This window comes from Scomber scombrus, chromosome 12, assembly GCF_963691925.1.
Source record: "Scomber scombrus chromosome 12, fScoSco1.1, whole genome shotgun sequence".
Classification (NCBI taxonomy): Eukaryota; Metazoa; Chordata; class Actinopteri; order Scombriformes; family Scombridae; genus Scomber; species Scomber scombrus.
This window is the reverse complement of record NC_084981.1, coordinates 29,833,947-29,855,610: the sequence shown is the minus strand read 5'-3', so window position 1 is coordinate 29,855,610 and position 21,664 is coordinate 29,833,947. Positions and strand designations below refer to the sequence as shown.

Below are 21,664 nucleotides of genomic sequence, written 5' to 3'. Positions count from 1 at the left end.
CGCAAAAAAGCCCCAAAAAATAACTTTAAACACGTTGAAAAAATAACGTTTCTTCATTTTAATCATCGACACTTCCTGTTGCATCATTAATAATCACGACGTCGTGTTTGGTCTGAACTCAAACTCAACTTAATGATCGGATTTTAATTTAAATGACTTCAGACCAGACTCGGGTTCGTTTGTTTCGGCTCACCTGGAGCAGCCAGGCGGGCGGAGTCAGCACTTAGTTTGTTTTTTAGCAGAGTGGATTCTTGGCAGTAAGACAGTCAGTAAGTTATTAAAACACCTTCATGTTAAATATCCAGTGTTAAAGATCTACGAGCCGCCGACTTCCTGTCTGAAAAAAAAAAGAAAAAAAAAAAGCAACAAGCAAAATGAAAAATCTACGTCAACACTTCTGAAGTGCACTAAAGTTAAAACGCAGTCGAGTCTCTGCACTAAAAACATCTGCATATATCTTCATTAGAGAATAAAACACATCTGGAAACATCATGCTAAATATTAGCTGCAACTCTTTCAAAGTAAAAGCTTCAGTTATGAATCTAAGAGAAACGACAGAAATCGGCCTCGAGTGCGATTATAAGGCCGCTAGCTAACGTTAGAAAAGTAGAGGATACTTATTATTTATTATTATTATTATTCAGGTTAGAATAGTTTCATTAATCTATGTGCACGACGCGACAAGCTACAAAAATAAATAAAGTAGATTTATGTTCAGAAGTCCTGTTTCCATCTGCGTCCTTCATTCTGATCAATAATCAATATCAGGAGTCTGAACTGAGAGTCCCGATCAATAACAGTCACATATCAATCATCACCTGAAAGTATTAAAACAGTTTCTTCTTCTTCTTCTCTCAGATTAACTGCAGCTGTGATAACGAGCCAATTAATCAATCAGTCGTTCAACAGAAACTTATTAGAACATTAATATTAATAACTAATCAATAATTAAAGTATTTATAGTTTAATGAACTGAGTCATTGACGTTATAATGATGTGAATTAATGAGAGTAACATGGTTAAAGTGACGTCATAACAAACTTATTTAAATTAATTTGTCTCACGATGATTCTTTATCATTTTATTTGATTAGATTTTAATCTTCAATCTAATTAAATTATAATAACTTTAATTTGGAGGTTTGAACACATGAAGTCATTCGTTGTTCATCAGAAGGAAACTTAAGAGTTCTGATTTTGAGATGATCAGTTTGTTTATAGTTTATAAACTTATGTGTTCGGCTCGTAAACGTGACTGCAGCAGAGAAGAAAAACAACTGAGTTTCATACTTCAGTGACTCCATGTGACTGAGGAAGAGGAGGAGGAGGAAGAGCAGACTGCTGAGCTGCAGGTCAGCAGCCAATCAGAGAGCTTCATTCAGCGGTGGCACGTTTTAAATAAAATAAACTGAAACTGCTGAGAGGGTCACTGTGGGGGGGTCTGAGGGGGGGTGTCGGGGGTCCTGGCGGCGATCCTCGGGCCTGACGATCCAATCAGCTGGCTGGGTGGAATCGGGCCACGTAGGCGCTGCAGGACGGGCAGTAGGGGCGCGGTGGCTGCGCAGGAAGCTGCTGGCACAGCGAGCAGAGGGGGGGGGTCCTGTGGAGCCGGGCGGGGGGGGTTGGCTTGCTCCTCTGCAGGAACTGATGGATGCGGGAGGAGCGGGGGTCCCAGGTGGAGCTCTGAGTCCTGTAGTCTGCGTCACGCCGCCAGTCGCTCTCCGGTGGGACGTCCAGGCGCAGTGGCTGGGCAGGGGTCTCCCCCGGCAACCTGAGGGGGGGGGCAGGGGGGCGGGACGGCGGCGGGGGGGGCGGCGCCGTTGACTTTAATGGGCAGCGACGGTTGGCGGTAGTGATTGTTGGCGGCAGAGCGGCGGGGGTGAGTCAGGGTGGCGTATATGCTCTGAGGACCTGGTGGGGGGGCGGGAGTGGAGCTGGCTCTGGGCCGTGGGAGGGAGGAGGTGGAGGAGAAGGAGGAGGTGGAGGAGGAGAAGGAGGAGGGGTGAGGAGCTCTGCGAGGAGCGCGAGGCAGCGTGCCGTAACTCATCGCGACGTTGTGGACGCCTTCACTTCCTGCTGCACCCGAATACCTGTCAGACACATCCAGAACCTGCTGCTGCTGCACACCTGGGGGGAGGAGGAAGAGGAGGAGGAGGAGGAGGAAGAGGAAGAAAAACAACGAGAACATAAAGAAGAAGAGTTAAACATGTAGAGACTCAGGAACACTGACTGATTGATGATCAGCTCAGCTCCTCTTTGAAGCTTCAGGATACATTAGACGTGGTTTATTAAAGTAAAAACTTTAGTATTTACTTTAAAGAAGTTTGGACTAAAAACATCTGACTGGAGTCTGTGATTTTTTATATTTGATCAAACTTCAAATTTTAAGATTTAACAAAAAACTTTAAACAAAAATAACTGAAGAAATAAGAGCAGGTAAAAAAACACAGATGTTCAGATGTTCAGTTGTGATGTCACACGGTGGGTTTTGTGGTTTCCATGGTGACGGTGGATTTGGTGGAAGGTGGAGGTGACGGTGGAGGTGAAGGGCCAGCTGGTTACCTGAGTGTCCCCAGGAGGAGGTGCTGGAGCTGGGGGGCCGTGATGTCTGCAGGGGGGGGTGGAGGTGCTGTGGAGGAGGTGGAGGAGCTGAGTGGTTGAGGAGACGGGGGAGGTGCTGCCGGAGGAGGTGCTGCTGGTGGTGGTGGTGGTGGTTGGGGAGGAGGAGGTGCTGGTGGGGGTGATCTGGGATGAAGGGGGTGGAGGGAGCAGAGGGGAGGTGCAGGGAGGAGGTGCTGGGGCGACGGGGGAGAGTGGAGGAGGAAGAGGAGGAGGAGGAGTGTCTGAGGGGGGGTCTGGATACAGAGGAGTCCTTCAGGAGGAGAAATGATGAAGAGGAGGAATGATGAAGGAGGAGGAATGATGAAGGAGGAGAAATTATGAAAGAGGAGGAATGATGAAGAGGAGGAAGGATGAAGGGGAGGAATTATGAAGGAGGAGGAATGATGAAGAGGAGGAATGATGAAGAGGAGGAAGGATGAAGGAGGAATGATGGAGAAGAGGAATGATGAAGAGGAGGAATGATGAAGAGGAGGAATGATGAAGAGGAGGAAGGATGAAGGGTAGGAATTATGAAGGAGGAGGAATGATGAAGAGGAGGAATGATGAAGAGGAGGAAGGATGAAGGAGGAGGAATGATGAAGGAGGAGAAATTATGAAAGAGGAGGAATGATGAAGAGGAGGAAGGATGAAGGGGAGGAATTATGAAGGAGGAGGAATGATGAAGAGGAGGAAGGATGAAGGAGGAATGATGGAGAAGAGGAATGATGAAGAGGAGGAATGATGAAGAGGAGGAAGGATGAAGGAGGAATGATGGAGAAGAGGAATGATGAAGAGGAGGAATGATGATGAGGAGGAATGATGAAGGAGGAATTATGAACAGATGAAATGATGAAGGGGAGGAATTATGAAGGAGGAAGAATGATGATGAAGAGGATAAATGATGAAGAGGAGGAATGTAGAAAATGAAAGTAAACAAAGGAAGAACAGAACAGAAATGAAGAAGAAAAAGTAAATAAAAAAATGAAAACATGAAAAATGAAAACATGAAAAATGAGTCACAAAAATCAGCAAATTAAAGGAAACTTTCACCATTTTTCTCTCAAACTTTTAAACTATAAATGAATTTTTATTTTATTAAAATAAACGATGTTCTCAGTCTGGCAGTGATCATGTTTCCTCCTCTGAAGCTCCTCATCATAATCCTCCGTACTGATTATTACTGAGTGTTTTTTAATGTTTAATGTGCTGCCTCAGGGCTGAGCGCTGCCGGCAGAGAGGAGGAGGATGAGGAGGAGGAAGAGGAGGAGCAGCAGAGTGAAAGAATCCTGCTGTTTCTGTGATTAAATGCAGTTTTATTACATTTATAAAGATCTTAAGCATGACAGTAAAATCTTTAGATGGAGAAAAAGCTCCATTAATATAAATAAGTTAAATAGAGAGTTTAATTATAAACTGGCTTTATTTCTATTTTAACTGCTTTATATTTAACTTTTCTTTTTAATGAAGAAGCCTCAGCCAGTGTGTGTGTGTGTGTGTGTGCGCGCGTGTGTGTTGTTGCAGCTGACGGACTCTTCCTCTTCACACAGACTGAATCAGGCTGCAGCGCCGTCACATGACCAGCAGGTGGCAGCAGGACATTAAACCAGTGGAGGGAGCAGACGCTGCTTCATCAGATCAACTGTGTTTGTGTAATGATGAGTTTTAGATCCGAGATGATGAACTGACCACCATCAATCAGTGTGTGTGTGTGTGTGTGTGTGTGTGTGTGTGTGTGTGTGTGTGTGTGTGTGTGTGTGTGTGTGTGTGTGTGTGTGTGTCTTACAAAGCTGTGGGAGGAGCTGAGGTTTTGGGCTCGAGACCCGATGACGGTTCCACTCAGACTGCGAGCGATACGTCGCAGGTTCTCTGCGCTGTAGCTCTCGTCTTCAGCTGACGACTGCAGGGAGGACAGAGTGTAATAACACTGTTATAAACCACACACACACACACACACAGGCAGACACACACACAGGCAGACACACACACACTCAGCTGTTTACCTTCACAGGTGTTCTGTAGGCGTGTCTCTCGATCTCTGCCGTCGGGGTTTTAGAGCGTCCAGATCCTGACAGCATCCTCCTCACACCTACAGCTACACACACACACACACACACACACACACACACACACACACACACACACACACACACAGTATAAACAGTAGTTATATTATTTGTCTTTTCTTCTGTAAATAAAAACATGTTTTGTCTTTTCCGGAACAACTTCTGTGTGTTTGTCTTATCGTCAACAAATGTTTCCACTACATGTCACCTGTTCACCTGTTCACCTGTTTACCTGTTCACCTGTTTACCTGGCTCTGTTGCTCCCTGCAGTTGCACTTTAACGTTTTATTGTTTGTTGTGTTCATGTTTTCGTGGCTGATTCAGGTGTGATGTCAGGTGACCCAGTGTGATGTCAGATGTGATGTCAGGTGATTCAGGTGTGATGTCAGATGTGATGTCAGGTTACCAGGTGTGATATCAGGTGACCCAGTGTGATGTCAGATGTGATGTCAGGTGACCAGGTGTGATGTCAGGTGTGATGTCAGGTGACTCAGGTGTGACCTCACTCTGTGCTCCTACCTGCTTTGTTGCTGGTTGGCTGCGGGCTGACTCCGCGGCTGCCCCGGTGCATGCTGGGAGCCAACAGACTGGCCTGGTACAGAGAGTCCAGCTCCGACAGCTCCTCGCCAAGCTCCGCCTCCTCGCCCCCTAACCCCCCTCCCCCCACTTCTGATGCATTCTGGGAGCCGTAGTATCTGTTGACGTTCTCGGCCCAACGCTCCACCGGGAGCGCTGCTCTGTAGTCCTGACTGGGAGGGGGGGGCAAGGTGGTGTGACCCGGCCTAGGGGGGGGCGAGGTGGTTAGACCTGGCCTGGGGGGTGGCGGGGGATCGGAGGCAGAGTCTGGGGGGGGGTAAAGTGGTGAGCTGATTGGTGAATCGACAGCATCGGGGGGCTCCATGTGTAAACAGGACCAGTTCCTCGTTGGGTAGGTGGGGGGGGGCGAGGCTACCCTGGGTGGGGGTATGGGCTGTGGGTGTCTGCTGTAATATGACTCCACCTCCATCAGGTGACACCCGTCGACAGGTGACGGGGTCCTGCAGGGAGGCGGGGGCAGGGCTTGTGATGTCATTGCGCTCCACTGAGTTTGGAGCTCCGCCTCCTCAGGTGGGGGGGGCAGGGGCAGGTCTCCCAGGGAGCCGTGTTCCCAGGTGTCCACGCTCAGAGCAGGGAGGGACCTGGCGTTGATGAGGGGTTTCACAATGCCAGAGCAGGGGCCCCGGGCCCTGCGGTCCTCCCCGGGTGAACCTGTAGGGGCCAGGGGGCGAGAGGCGGAGTCAGGGAGGGGGGGAGGAGGCGGGTCCTGCTGGTCCCGCCTGGCAGCTGATTGGTCGCCCAGTCTGTCCGTCAGAAGTATTTGGAGCGAGAGAGGCTTTTCACTAGAGAGAGAGAGAGAGAAGTCAGTGTATCTGCAGTATGTTTGGAACAGATGGTGTCACTGGAGAGCTCCGACTGTGTGTGCGTTGCTGTGTGTGTGTGTTTCTGTGTGTGTGTGTGTTTGTGCATGTGTGTTTCTGTGTGTGTGTGTGTGTACAATCTCTCCCCATGTTTCACACTCTGAATGTACCGGTTGTCACGACAACACCTCTACAGTAGTGTTAGCGCCCTGAGAGACTGCAGAGTTCATTACAGACACAAACATGCTGATGATTCTCTGCTCTGAGTTTATCGTGTTAGTGTTCAGCTGAGAGCGGCTCCACCAGTACACCACCAGCAACACCATTAACACCACCAGTACACCACCAGCAACACCACCAGTAACACCATTAACACCACCAGTACACCCTCCTGTTTCTGATGGTGTGGGAGATCATTAAAGAATCATGCTGCTGAGTTTCTATGGAGGTATAAATGTGTTATATATGTTTAACTTAAAGCAACAGGATCCAGCATGTTAATCAGTGTTAATCTTCAGAGGAGCTGTTTTTGTTTGTTTGTAAGTGATGTCACCATATTGTAAGTGATGTCAGCATGTCGTAAGAGACGTCAGCATGTCGTAAGTGATGTCAGCATGTCGTAAGTGATGTCAGCATGTCGTAAGTGATGTCAGCATGTCGTAAGTTATGTCAGCATGTAGTAAGTGATGTCACCATGTTGTGATGTCACCATATCGTAAGTGATGTCATTATATCGTAAGTGACGTCAGCATGTCGTAAGTAATGTCAGTATATAGCAAGTGATGTCAGCTTATCGTAAGTGATGTCAGCATGTCGTAAGTGATGTCACCATATCGTAAGTGATGTAAGCATATCGTAAGTGATGTCAGCATGTAGTAAGTGATGTCACCATGTTGTGATGTCACCATATCGTAAGTGATGTCATTATATCGTAAGTGATGTCAGCATGTCGTAAGTAATGTCAGTATATAGTAAGTGATGTCAGCATGTCGTAAGTAATGTCAGTATATAGAAGTGATGTCAGCATGTCGTAAGTGATGTCACCATATCGTAAGTGATGTCAGCATATCGTAAGTGATGTCAGCATATCGTAAGTGATGTCAGCATGTTGTAAGTAACGTCAGTATGTCATAAGTGATGTCAGCATGTAGTAAGTGATGTCACCATGTTGTGATGTCACCATATCGTAAGTGATGTCATTATATCGTAAGTGATGTCAGCATGTCGTAAGTAACGTCAGTATGTCGTATGTGATGTCACCATATCGTAAGTGATGTCAGCATATCGTAAGTGATGTCACCATATCGTAAGTGATGTCAGCATATCGTAAGTGATGTCAGCGTGTAGTAAGTAACGTCACCATATCGTAAGTGATGTCATTATATCGTAAGTGATGTCAGCATGTCGTAAGTAACGTCAGCATATCATAAGTGATGTCAGCATATCGTAAGTGATGTCAGCATGTCGTAAGTGATGTCAGCATGTTGTAGTTTTGAACCATCGTTTTAATGAGCGTTGCTTTGCAGCTTCAGCACTTTGTAAAGGTTTCTACAACACGTGGCTTCTGATTGGCTGAGCACACTGCAGGTGGTACCTGGGCTGTTCCGGGAGCTGTTGCCCCTCCTCCTGCTGTAGCTCTGGTTGCGAGCTGCCTGCCTCTGAGTTGTGCTGCTGCTGCAGTTGCATGCGTTGCTGCAGGCTGCGAGCTCTCCTCATGCAGCGCTGCAGCCGGTTGTGACTACAGCCCTCAGCCGCCGGCCGCAGTTTAGCTGCAGCGAGGCCGCACGGCAACAGAAAATACACCACAGGAAGAAAAGAAAGAGGGAAGAAAACAAGGAAAAAAAGAAAACAAAGATGCAGAAAATAAATTGTTATGATGATTTCATGCAAAAAATCTTAAAATCAAATATACGTAAACATCAGACTGCTGACATGATGGTGGTGACTGAGTGAGTGTGTGTGCATGTGTGTGTGTGCGAGTGTGTGTGAGTGTGTGTGATGGAAAATGATCGATATTAAAGTTGCTAGTAACTCAGGTTTGGTTCTCGATGGTGAAATGGTGAAATTATATCCAGACAGAACGTTAAATAAACTGAATAATAACCCAAAAATGTCGAGTCACATCAACTCAAACCAAACATTAAAGGATCATTCTGCTCTTATTGGACAGCTGACATCATTGAAGTGGTCAACAAAGTCACGGGCTTTTGTTGTGGCCTGGTAGAAGATGTAGTATGACCTGTTTCTGGTCCATGACCCAGCGGTTGGGAAACATAAGTATAAAAAAAAATCTGGTTATCTGGACAGCATGTTGCGAGTGATGTCGCCATGTCGTAAGTGATGTCAGCATCTCGTTAGTGATGTCAGCATGTTGCAAGTGATGTCACCATGTCCTAAGTGATGTCACCGTGTCCCAAGTGATGTCACCATGTCCTAAGTGATGTCACCATTTCTTAAGTGATGTCACCATGTCGTAAGTGATGTCAACATGCCATTAGTGATGTCACCATGTCGTAAGTGATGTCACTTTGTCGTAAGTGATGTTACTTTGTCGTAAGTGATGTCAACGTGCCATTAGTGATGTCACCATGTCGTAAGTGATGTCACCGTGTTCCCAGATGTATGATGACATTATAGATGATAGAATTGATTGATTGATTGATATAACCCAGCTCATAATGAACAGACTGATCCTTTAAACTTCAGCTCGGCTTTAAAAGAAAACGTTCCTGGAGAGCTTTTAAACATCTTTTGAAGCTCGGTTCGTCCGTCAGTGTTTCATCTTGATGTTCGTTTCCTTTGATTTTGATATTTGACGCTTTTTCTTAAAATTGTTCTTCTCATCTCGGCTGTTTCCAGTTTGTCTGTTTCTGCTGCTTTTTACTGGCTGTCAGGTTTCTGTGTGAGTGAAGAAGTTTGTCATGCTGCAGTGATGAAGGCTGTGTGTGCATGCATGTGTGTGTGTGTGAACATTCTTCAGTGACACAGTGAAAATATAACCCACATGTCTACTAAAGTGAAGACACACACACACATTTACCAGCAGGCCACTGTGCTGTCTCTGGTTGCCGTTAGCAACCGAGCAGGAGATTGGTGGGCAGGGCTGTGGTGACCTCATTCCCAGTGTGTGTGTGTGTGTGTGTGTGTGTGTGTGTGTGTGTGTGTGTGTGTGTGTGTGTGTGTGTGTGTGAGGCTGAATCCAAACGTCCGGACATCATCAGACCTGCAGACTTCCAGAGAGTAGTGATGATGTAACTGTGTTATCATTTAAATAAAACTATCGTCATTAAAGCACAAGTACAGTACAAACACCAGAACCCTTAAAGTGATACTGACACCTGCAGAGTGAATGGAAGCACATGAAGAGTATGAAGTTATGTTACTGTTAAAAAAAACACTTTGAATGAGCTACAAAGTCATTTAAATTAATCTCCATGGAAACACAGAATCTCGTTAAGTTTTAAACATCGTCACAGCTCTACATGATGTCGGTAAAAACGCCACGATACGAACGACAGAGTCTGACTGCACATCCAGGTGATGGACGTTTGGATTGTGTGTGTGTGTGTGTGTGTGAGTGGGAGGAGCTTACAGACTGCTTCGTTGACCGCCGACAGCGCAGCGGCAACCTCGCCCGCCTGCTCCAGACGCACCGATTGGTCCAGTAGGAGCTCCGCCTCTGACACACAGCGCTCGAAACTGTCACCTTTACCTGTGAACACACACACACACACACACACACACACACACACACACACACACACACACACACACACACACACACACACACACACACACACACAGTTTCAGGACTCCAGATCGTCACATTATTACCCTAAACCAAACCTCAACATAAAATCAAAAAGGGAGGCGAAGTCCCCACAATGTGACTGTTTAGACAGATTAATGTCCCCACAACACACACACACACACACACAGACACACACACACAGACAGACAGACAGACAGACAGACAGACAGACACACAGACAGACAGACAGACACACACACACACAGGCTTCTTTACTGCTTTGATCAGTCTATCTTTTGTGTATCGGTGAGTCGGATGCTTTCAGCTGCTCAATGAGGAACATTCCTGTTGTTCTATACAACACACACCTGCTGACCACACACACATATACAGTATATACATGCACACATATATATACACACACACAGACACACACACACACACACATATATATACACACACATGCACATACACACAGACTAACACATCAAACTGATCTCCAGTAAAACATGAATCAGTTGATTGAACCCATAAACAACTACATATCCCATGATGCATTATTAATATACAATGATTATAAACTTTAATGGTGCAACAGTCTGAGTATAAATAAAAATCACATGTTTTGTTACATAGTTCTATATTAAACTAAGATGAACTTTATTGATCCACCAGTGGAGAATATATTTTTATATATATACTAATGAAGTAATAAACAGAAGTGTTGTCATGATGTAAAAGGTCAAACTGAAGCCTTTGATGGGATTTAATTTATTAGTGTTCATTAATAAAATGGTGCAATGATTCTTTTCCTGAGTTGCTGTTGGTTTGGTTTGGTTTGTGTGTGTGTATATGTGTGTGTGTGTGTGTGTGTGTGTGTGTGTGTGTGTGTGTGTGTGTGTGTGTATATATGTGTGTGTGTTTGTACCCTGGATCTGCAGCTGGTCCAGGTCCAGGTACTTGCTGGGTCTCGGGTTGAAGCCGAGTGCTGCCTCTTTCTCCTTCTCCTTCTGCCGCTGCTGCTCCTCCTCATTCGCTCTCCGCAGCACCTCCTCCTGCAGCTCGTCCAGTTCACTGCGGCCTGCGGGGGGCGCTGTCCCGAAACACACACACACACACACACACACACACACACACACAGAAACACAGTGAACTACAGCCACATCCTCAATAAACAACAAAACCTCATCTATGACTTTAAACTCACATTAAATGTTGATATTTATGATCAAGCTGATTTTTGTCTCTGTCTGAATTCAGGATGTTTGATTTCTATCTTAACCTGGATTTAAAGTTTAAATCAAACCTGAAGCTAATATGAAGCTTCAGTCGTCTGAATGAGTCAAATCTTCATCTTCTATGTTTCAACGTTACAGTGTTTTTAGTAGCAAAGTCTTTTTGTTACTATGGTTACACCACAGCTCAACAGGGAAACAGTAAGAGGGAATCTGATGCCAAAAACACTGTAAATGTGTCAGATATCACTTGATATGACTGTGACTGTCTGTCTAATGTAAACGTGTCGTACCGAGGCTCCCCCTGCTGGCCGAGCTGCTCTCCTGCAGCAGAGAGGCGCTGCTCTTCAACCTGATGTTCCTCCATGACGGGCCTGATGATGACGAGGAGGAGGTTGAAGGCTTCTTTGCAGCACCCTCCCTGCAGACAGAAAATACTCCAGTTATCTGCATTTTAAAATCTACAGTTCAGTCTTTATTCTGTAAATGAATCTTTACTGTTGAACCTTAACCACAGATCTGTAAGAGATAATTAAACACAGTTTATATATCTGCTGATTGTTTAGAGGAAAACACTCCTCACATATGAAGAAAGAAGAGAAGTTAAAGGAATAATCAATTGGATTAGCAGGTTAATGATATATCAGATATATCGGTATATTGTATATGTAGGTCCGATATTCTTTTGTGGTTACACCATTTGACATTTTCAGGAGCATTCAGTCTTACTTTTGGTAAAAAATGGTGCAAATGTCATTTCAAATTATGATAAACCAACAAAAATACTAAATGTACATTTTAACAAACCCGATGCTGCTTTTAAATCTAGTTTAACTGATTTATGAATTCATCATCTTACCAACACTTATTATTACTGAGCCGTGTTCCTCTTGTTCATACTGTCTATTAAAAGATGCCGTTTAAAACTAGTTTTAAAGATGTTTAAGGTCTTTTTCTGTATTCATCCATTTATAAAACAATTATTAAAACAATAAAATCTTAAGTACACATTGATCCAGTTTTCTCTTATTGATCTTTTTTTAATATATTAATTATATTGAACTGGGCGTAACTCGGACCTCCATGATGTCTTGCTGCTATGGACGTCCATGATGTCTTGCTGCTACGGAGCCGCTGAGTTCAGTCTGAATTTATCTCCTGTTGCTTTAACAAACCTGATGCTGCTTTTAAAACTAGTTTAACTGATTTATGAATTCATTATCTTACCAACACTTATTAGTTCCTGACCCAAACACGTAAAGGGTTTTTTGTTACTGAGTTTTTTCTAATTATTAAATTCACAGAGAAGTTTTACTGTTTCAGAGCACTGACGTCATTTTATACAATTAAAGTGTAAAATATCACGGCCATCGTTACATATCTTTGTAACTAATGTTTTTAAGATATCATTGCCAAAAAATGTATGTTTATGTTCTTCTTTATATTCTTTATGTATAAAATTATCGGGTGATGTATCGATACCAGATTCATTTTACTCCTTAATATCCGTTTGACCCTGATAGAATTATTAGAAATATCACATTTATAACGGGGTGTGTTTCTGTGATGCGTTCAGGGTCAGCATCAATAAATCATAGCAAAAACATTTGATAACTTCAGCGTTTAACTCTGATGTCACTGCAGGTATTGATCCTCTCTGCCAGCCAATCAATCAGTGATCAAATCAGTGACGATCAATAAAAATGTTCTGACATCACTCAGGATGAGAGCGTCCCATCAACATGATCTTTAATCCTCTGTGGAGTTTTGTGCTGGACTGAAAATGATCAAATGTCAAGTGTTTTGGCGCTTTTCCACTATACAGTTCTAGCTCTAGTCGACTCGAATTTACTCCTTTTTTTTGCGTTTCCATCAGGGATAGTACCTGGTACCTGGTACTGTTTTTGTATCTGCTCTGCCGAGGTTCCAAGCGAGCCGAGCCGATACTAAATGTGACGTCAACAGACTGCCGGCCACTGATTGGTCAGAAAGTCACTGGAAGAGTCATGAGCCGTCCCACACTCGCTCGGCAGGCACACATCTTCTGCTGTTTGTTGAGCGGCAGGAAGCGCAACACTGAAAAGGATCCCGTCTGAAACAGTGTCGCACGGCTCAGCGTTCCCAACGTTGTGTAATGAAATACACCGGTATAGCGGTACATTAAAAATTCATATCATAACGAAAATATGGTGTGAACCGGTATACTGCCCAGCACTAGTTCCTGGTACTAAACCGAGTCGAGCTAGAACTGTATAGTGGAAAAGAGCCATATTTAGTTCATATCCAGCCTCACCTGTCTGTCTGGTTCAGGTCCAGGCTGACGGGGCTGCTGCTGTTCCTCTCGCTGCTCTCATAGCCGCTCTCCATCCTCTGGATCAGCCTGGGAGGAGGAGGAGGAGGAGGAGGCAGGTCCGCTACTCCCGCTCTCACTCCTCCTCCTGCTCTGTGGGCGGATGAGGGGAGAGTCCAGGAGGAGCCGGGCCTGACGATCGGCGCCTCCTGCTGGGCGGAGAGGGAGGAGGCGCCCGCTCCCTCTGAGGCTCCGCTGTCGTCGGGCAGGGAGGCGTCGAGGGGGCTGTAACCCGCCTGCCTGCGCCTCTCCCGGGTGAAGATGCTGTCAATGTTCAGCACCTCCCTCCGAGGCCTCCACGCCGGCCGGCACCTCCCCCCCACGCCTCCTGAGGAGCTGGATTTGGACTCACTGCTGGTGCTCTCTGCCTCCCAGTCCTGAGGTTTACTGGAGGACGAGGAGGAGGTGGCAGCAGTGGTGGTGGAAGAGGAGGCTGGGTGGGGGTGGTGGTTGTTAGAGGTGGAGGTGATTTCAGAGGAGAGGACGGCAGCCGGTAAAGAGGAGGAGGAGGAGGAGGAGAGGGAGCGGCTGTGGATGATGTTGCTCATCGTCTCTTTGAAGTCACGCAGGCGGCTGGTGGAGGAGAAGGAGGAGGAGGAAGGTTTGGGGAGGTGACGAGGAACCTGCTGCTCCTTTAAAGTTTCTCCTGTGAGGAGGAAGGAGGAGGAGAGGGGAACAGGAGGAGGAGGAGAGGAAGAGGATGAGGAGGAGGAGGAAGAAGAGGAGAGGAGGAGTAGAAAGAGAAGTGAAGCAGATGAATGAGGAATAAATGAATGATTTTAAAATGATCAATAAGATAAATGTTTGTGATCTATAACTTTACTTTTATTCTGATAGAAGTTTAAAAATGACTGAAGAGTTTTCCAGATTCAAAGAAACAGATTTTACATAAAATTAAATCTCGAAGGTAAAAATAGTTTCAGAGCTATAAAATAATGTTTTTATATGTAGGTCTGATCCATCAGCATTTTACACCTGTTAATAATCAGCTCATAATAAAACATAAACCACCTGTGAATGAGTGGATGTACATGTGTAATATAATGTGTTCAGATGAATCACATTCAGATTATATTTCAGGTCTAAATGAGAAACATGGAGGATCTGAAACCTGTTAAACCTCACTTTTTATTAATCTTTTTACATCTGAAAGCTGTAAAAACCAAACTTCCCTTAATGTGATCCAAAGTATACAAATATGGAAATAAAATGCATCATTTTTTTTATTTTTGTGCAGCTGATTCACATTTTTATATATATGCAAATCTACAAATTTAACCTTAAAAATCAGCATTTAAACATATTGTATAAATGATTCTTCTGGATTATAAAACAGTGATTGTTAATGTCTTTTATTCACAAGATTAATGACTGATGAATGTGAATGGGTGTAGAGATGAGTTATGAGTCAGAATATGAGCAGAATGTAAAGGGTTAATAATTAAAATATAAATAATTAAATAATAAATTGCTTTGTGAATATTTTATTAAAACTATTTTAATCTGAAGGAAACACACAGAGAGTTTAGGTGAGTAAAACTATAGGAAACCTTTCATTTGTATTATTTTTTATTATTTATTTAAACACATATCTGCCAAATATCCTTTTTATTAAAATTGTTTAATATCTATAATCTTTAGAGCACTTTTGTCCATTTAAATAAAAATCAAACCAGACGGAGAATCTTTACAGAAATATAACAGTTTGAGTTTAATCTTTTTTTTTTTTTAAGGCCACATTACGTTTATAAAAGTCAACATTAAAGTCTGACTTGAGTTAATAAGCTGCTTTTTTATATATATTTTAAAATATATTTGTGCTTTATTTCTCTTTTATAATTGTTACTGATATTTTAATTCTGAGTAAAGTTGAGTTTGTTTAAAATATTCAAGTCTCAGTAAATATTTGTCTTTTTATTCTCACTTTTTCCTAAAAAACGTTGCTTAATATATCAGTAATTAAAATATAATATTGCCTCTAATGCCAGGCTGTGATTGGCCCCCTGATTGGCCCCGCCCCCCGCCTACCCTCGCTGTGGTAACCGGCCGACGAGGCTTCGTTGTCGGGTTTAGATCGTCGGGGGCGACTAGAGCTCCGCCTCTTATCCCTGGCCCCGCCTCCCCTCCTCGGAGACTGGTGCTGCTCCGCGTCCGTCACGTGGCCTTAGCAACGGAAACCACGGCAACCGACGGGTGTTTTTTTTAACGGCACGGCGCGTTGCGGTCGCCATGCAACACAACGACAAGAGGACAGAAGAAGAAGAAGAAGAAGAAGAAGAGCGGTAGATTGTGATTGGCTGCTTTAAACTCAAGGAGAGAGCGAATGAAAATGAAACAGATGTGATATGACAGCTGTGATTGGTTAACGACATGAATCGAGCCCTTTTCTTTCTGAGTGATGCGATTGGCTGTTGACCCACCTACGGTATCCAGGCTGCAGAGCGAGGCGTGCAGCGGTCGGTCGGCGTGTTCGATGCAGATGACGGTTCCCTGGGAGTCGGAGGAGTAGTGACTGGCCAGGGACTCATGGTGGGAGTGGGAGGGCTGTCGGTACGAGTAGCTCTCCGTCGATGAATCAGTGCGAGTGTCGCTGGAGATGGACGGCTCGCGGCCTAGAGGAGGAGGAGATAGGGAGGAGGAGGATGAGGATGATTAGAAGGGAGGAAGGAGGAGGGATTAGGAGGAGTGATGAGGAGGAAGAGGGAAGATAAGGGAAAGGAGGGAGGATGAGGGAGGAGTAGCAGGGAGGAGGAGGGAGGCAGGAGTAGAAGAGAGGGAAGAGGGAGGAGTAGAAGGGAGGGAGAAGGAGGAGGAAGGATGAGGGAAGAGTAGAAGGGAGGAGTAGTAGGGAGGAAAAGGGAGGATGAGGAAGGAGTAGGAGGGAGGAAGAGGGAGGATGAGGAGGGAGGAGTTGGAGTAATAGAAGTGAGGGAGGAGGAGGAGGAGGAGGAGAGAAGGAAGAGGAGGAGGAGGAAGGAGTAGTAGGGAGGCGAAGGGAGGAGGAGGAAGGAGTAGAAGGGAGGATGAGGAGGGAGGAGTGGGAGGAATAGAAGGGAGGGAGAATGAGGGAGGCAGGAGTAGGAGAGAGGGAAGCGGGAGGAGTAGGAGAGAGGGATGAGGATGAGGAAGGATGAGGGAGAAGTAAAAGGGAGGAGTATTCGGGAGGAGAAGGGAGGATGAGGAAGGAGTAGAAGGGAGGAGGAGGGAGGATGAGGAGGGAGGAGTGGGAGGAATAGAAGGGAGGGAGGATGAGGGAGGAATAGCAGGGAGGGAAGAGGGAGGAGTAGGAGGAGGAGGGAAGAGTAGGAGGAGGGTAGAAGAGGGAGTAATAGAAGGGAGGAGGAGGGAGGATGAGGGGGGAGGAGTTGGTGTAATAGAAGTGAGGGAGGGAGGATGAGTAGGAGTAGGGAGGTGGAGGGAGGATGAGGGAGGAGTAGAAGGGAGGATGAGGAGGGAGGAGTTGGAGTAATAGAAGTGAGGGAGGAGGAGGAGGAGAGAGGGAAGAGGAGGAGTAGAAGAGAGGAGTAGTAGGGAGGAAAAGGGAGGATGAGGAAGGAGTAGGAGGGAGGAGTTGGATTAATAGAAGTGAGAGAGGAGGAGGAGGAGGAGAGAGGGAAGTGGAGGAGTAGAAGAGGGGAATGGGAGGAGGAGGAGGATGGAGAAGGAGGAGGAGGAGGATGGAGGAGGAGGTGAGTTTGGATGTACATGTGCTCATATACACTCACACACAAACATCAGGGTTATTATAGTTATGAAATGTTCATTAGTTTTTTTATTTATTTAGTTTTTCAGTTTGCTTTTTTATTCCAGTTTAGTTTTAGTGAGTTTAACAAGTGATGAAGTAGTTTTATTCTTAGTTTGAGTGTTTCAGGTATCAGGAGAAAAGCCTTGATTAGTAGAAGCTGTAAAGGAGGAAATAATGCTGACACTGAGGTCAAATGAGCTGTGTTTGTGTCCGCAAACTCACGAAAATTTGCACACACCTCAGACCTTGCGAAAAATGTGATATTCTATGGCTCGCACAAATAGGTAAGGCAAAATGGCTCAATAGCGCCCCCTAGAACATTTTAAAAAATCGAGCCCTTAGCTCCAGATTCACATAGACGAACGAAAATCGGTACACATATGCATCATGTCAAGATGCACACAAAAGTCTCTTGGACCCATACCATAACTCAAACAGGAAGTCGGCCATTTTGATTCGAATGTTTTTCCGCGATTTTCACGATTTCCACGCATCATACTTTAACGAACTCATACAGATTTAATCCGACCAACTTCATATTCACTCCGTGTCATCTTATGACCTCAAAGATGCGTTGTGTCATCGCTGCTTGCAGCCTTAATTTTAGTTAGTTTTGTATTGTTCATTGTAGTTTTTATTTAGTTTTAGTTTTTTACAAAACTCTATTTTAGAAAAAAAATTCAGTTTACCAAATAATTTTTTCACTGCTAGTTTTAGTGAACTATAATTACCCTGACACCCACACACACACACACACACATCATATATCACAGGCTGCTTTAAAGAACTACAAACTAGCTCTAGAAACTACAGCAGCCTGTTTTTTCCTCTCAGTCTACAAGCACCGCCCGGTCTGGTTTAGTTACCTGAACGTTTGCTGCTGTGCTACTACTACGACTCCTAGCTGTGTTGTAGTTACCCGAGTCTTCGCTGTCGTAGCCGGCCTTGTTGAGGTGGTGGAGGTCGAGTCGGGGGGGCAGGTCCTGCGCTGACACCGGCGTGCCCCGGGGGTCGGCGTACAGCAGTAGCAGAGGCTGGTAGTGACCTTTAATGCAGCGGGAAACCACGTCCTTCCACTTTGGGCCGATCTGCAGGAGAAAGAGAGAGAGAAAAGAAAACAGGAAAGGAAGATGATTCAAAAACATTCAGATTTGGTGCTGCCATCTGGTTAGGAATCTAAACTTTCCACCAGCCGCTGTAGGACTTCCTGTTCACCTCGAAAACGCCGCTCGGCAGGTGAAACGGTGACGGAGGCAGAAATATTCGTCTCTTCCTGCTTCTCAGTTTGTCCTTATGTGAAACAGAAACACTCCGACCCTGCCTCCATTTTCTGAGCGTCCATCTCCACCTCCAGCTCTGCTCACATCTAACGGTGGGACGTCCCCCCAAAAAAAAATCCAAAACAGCCAACCGCAATGCGTGTATGTGTGTGTGTGTTTGTGTGTGTGTGAAAAACTGTGTGTCAGACAGAAAGAGATAGAATGAAAGTCTGCAGAGTGAGCAAAAGTGTCGACTGTGCTGTGGTGGGATATGTGTGTGTGTGTGTGTGTGTGTGTGTGTGTGTGTGTGTGTGTTTGTGTATGTGTTCTGACCACACCCTCAGTTCTGTCCAGCTGGACTGATAAACAATAGAGGGATATCCTTGTTTTCACAACCAGCATAGACAGAAAGAGAGAGAGAGAGAGAGAGAGAGAGAGAGAGAGGGAGGGAATGAAATCTCTCATTCCAGCAGCTTTATTAAAATATAACTGTGACAGATAAGAGAGGGGAAAAAAAGAGAAAGTAGGAAAAAGTGAATAAAGTAGAAGAGGAAAAAGAGGGTGAGGCAGGAAAGGGAGGTAAAATAACAGAAGAGAAGAGAGATAGAGCAACAAGGCAGAGGAAAGAGGGAGGAGGGAGGGATGTGACAGAGGTGTAAAGGATGGACAGGAAGAGAAACAGATCTCGACTACAAACATGTGCTCATTTCCTTCTTTTCCTCGACTCCACCTCGACAGACACAAACAACACTTTTTTTATTCCACGCGTTCATCCAAAAAGCTGGCGCCTACATTACCCACAATGCAACTCAATCACAGAGCAGGCTATAACTGTCTGCAAGGACGATGACGGAAGCACAAAAAAAAAATCCAAAGCACATTAAATATTTGGTGTTTTGTCTCATTTATCTGCCTGTTTGTCCTCTTTTATACATAACTTTATTTATGTAGCTTTAGCTGAGGGGTTTTAACTCTTTTCAGCCAATCAGAAGCCTCCATGTCTTGAGGCTGAGGTACCTTTAAGTGCCTCCGACTGACTCTCATTCAAAAATCTTCAACTTCTCTCTATAAACACTGAGTCAATCTTTGTTTCATTGAGTCATTCTGGTCTAAATCTCTGCATTCAGGCCCTCTAATAAGGGAGCTGGTGTCATTTAGGGAATTATTACTCCATTAATAAGATTTGAAGACTGATAGTAGCTTTGATCTCTGCTGAGTGGGCGTTTGATTGACAGCTGTGCCGTGTTCCCGCTCCGACATGCACGGCCTCTGGAGCTGATAGCTGCTCTGATAAATCTGATCGAGTCTATTTTCAACAGGACAGGAAGTTATCGTCAAATATAAAATCAGGGAGGCCAAAATGTCCCAAATGAACATCATACTGCATTGAAGAAGGCTTTAAACTAGCAATTGAGACCATAAACACATTTTGAAAACGTTTACTGAGGTTAGAAATCAAGTGAGAAGTTGGTGAATTCTCCATTGACTTGTATAGAGACGGAAGTCCTTTTGACACCAAAACGGTCGCCCCCTGGTGGCCTTTTGATAGAATGCAGTTTTAAGGTATTTCCACGTTGGCCTCATTTCAGAGGACCGGAGCTCCCCGCCTGGTTCAAACAGAACAATAAAATGGGTCTTTTTTGTTGACAGTTTGTGACAAAGAATTTCCCTATGGGGAAAATAATTGGCTATATATCTATTTTTATTACTGCCAGTTGTTCTGATTTGTATTTTGCACTTATATATGTTGTTGTTGTTGATGCTGCTAACTGACCCTGTCTTGACCAGGTCTCGCTTGTAAAAGAGGTTTTAATCTCAATGCAACTTCCTGGCTACATAAATGTTAAATAAATTTAAAAAACAGACAAAGAGAAACTACGCAGCCTACTGACCCACAATAGAAGCACAAACATGAAGGACAATGACCAAATCAACTAAATTTGAGCAAGTTAACCAAACGGTTTATATACCTCTTTCACATGTGCGTCGTCAAAGTACATCCATCGTCTGATCTTCGTCTGGAAGAAGAAGGTGGAGTAATGTTTCCCGTAGTAGCACACCATGCCGACCAGGTAGAGCTCCGACTGACGGGCCTTCTCCTCTGTCACCCTGTAAAACAACTGCAGGGAGGAGAAAAAAGAAGAAGAGGAGGTTGATAGAGCAGCTGAACAGTCAACAGAAGTCAGATTTACTCTCCCTATACGCCGATGATACTTATGTTTATCTATGTAATTATTCTACTGCTGCTGCTGCTGCGATTTATAATGGTGTGAACTGTCTTACATCCCCGAGGCGCAGGCAGGTTCCCAGAGTATGTATGACGTCTTCTGCGAGGTCCGAGTGGTCAGAGTCCCAAACCAGACCGATGGTGATGATCTCTGGACTGTTGAGGAGGACACGAGCAATTCTGAGCTGCTGACCACACTGACTCTGAGGAACAGTTTTAAAATAGATTAGATAGATATCAATCATTTAAGAGACTGTGTTTGTGTTTTTGATGATAAATGAGATATTAAAGAAGTCTCACAGGACAGCTGCGTAGGTCTCCCATGCTGGCGTTTCGGAGCAGCTCGCCAAACATGCCGGGTGTCGCCTTTTCTCTCGTCTCCAACATCTTCACCGCTTGGTTACTGAGGAAGACGAGGATGACGTATCACTGTCAGAGCTCTAGTTTGTGACTGTTATGTAATCACAGTTATCATAGTTGAGCCACTGAAAAACAGCTGCTTTAACTAATATTTCGTCCACAACAAAAAGAAAAAATGAGCAACACTGACACATCATCATCTTTAAAGTAAATATGTTGAACTTGTTATCAAACAGTTGCTTATTTCCACATCCAGCAACATAAACCACCCATTGATAATGCTAATAATTACTTGTGGGGTTCCTTGTTATTAGGATAGGTATCTTTATCGTGATAGATATCGTCATGGAGATAGGTATCGTTATGGTGATAGGTATCGTCATGGAGATAAGTATCGTTATCGGGATGATATCGTTATCGGGATAGATATCGTTATATTTATAGGTATTGTTATCGGGATAGATATCGTTATTGGCATAGATATCGTTATCTGCATACATATCGTTATCGGGATAGATATTGTTATCATGATAGATATCGTTATCTGGATAGATATCGTTATCGTGACAGATATCCTCATAGGGATAGATATCGTCATGGAGATAGATATCGTGATCAGGATGATATCGTTATCGGGATAGATATCGTTATCGGGATAGATATCGTTATCGGGATAG

At 44.5% G+C, this 21,664-nt stretch overlaps 3 protein-coding genes across 3 annotated transcripts in view; 1 reads left to right on the top strand and 2 right to left on the bottom strand.

The window, feature by feature from the left end:
- LOC133991890 (uncharacterized) overlaps nt 1-21,664 on the bottom strand; it is a 527,851-nt gene that overhangs the window by 30,848 nt on the left and 475,339 nt on the right. The gene's annotated exons all lie outside the window — the stretch shown is intronic.
- LOC133991866 (NACHT, LRR and PYD domains-containing protein 14-like) overlaps nt 1-21,664 on the top strand; it is a 721,507-nt gene that overhangs the window by 326,035 nt on the left and 373,808 nt on the right. The gene's annotated exons all lie outside the window — the stretch shown is intronic.
- The window catches only part of LOC133992248 (inactive ubiquitin carboxyl-terminal hydrolase 54-like), a 30,872-nt gene continuing 10,457 nt past the window's right edge, over nt 1,250-21,664 (bottom strand). The window contains 17 exon segments of the mRNA XM_062430968.1: nt 1,250-1,770; nt 1,841-2,126; nt 2,562-2,871; nt 4,384-4,490; nt 4,567-4,686; nt 5,183-6,042; nt 7,655-7,829; nt 9,653-9,772; nt 10,740-10,904; nt 11,340-11,467; nt 13,340-14,042; nt 15,425-15,559; nt 15,817-16,008; nt 18,061-18,229; nt 20,371-20,520; nt 20,684-20,830; nt 20,928-21,030. Of these exon segments, the coding sequence (XP_062286952.1) occupies nt 1,494-1,770; nt 1,841-2,126; nt 2,562-2,871; nt 4,384-4,490; nt 4,567-4,686; nt 5,183-6,042; nt 7,655-7,829; nt 9,653-9,772; nt 10,740-10,904; nt 11,340-11,467; nt 13,340-14,042; nt 15,425-15,559; nt 15,817-16,008; nt 18,061-18,229; nt 20,371-20,520; nt 20,684-20,830; nt 20,928-21,030 (4,147 nt within the window). The 3' untranslated portion in view covers nt 1,250-1,493.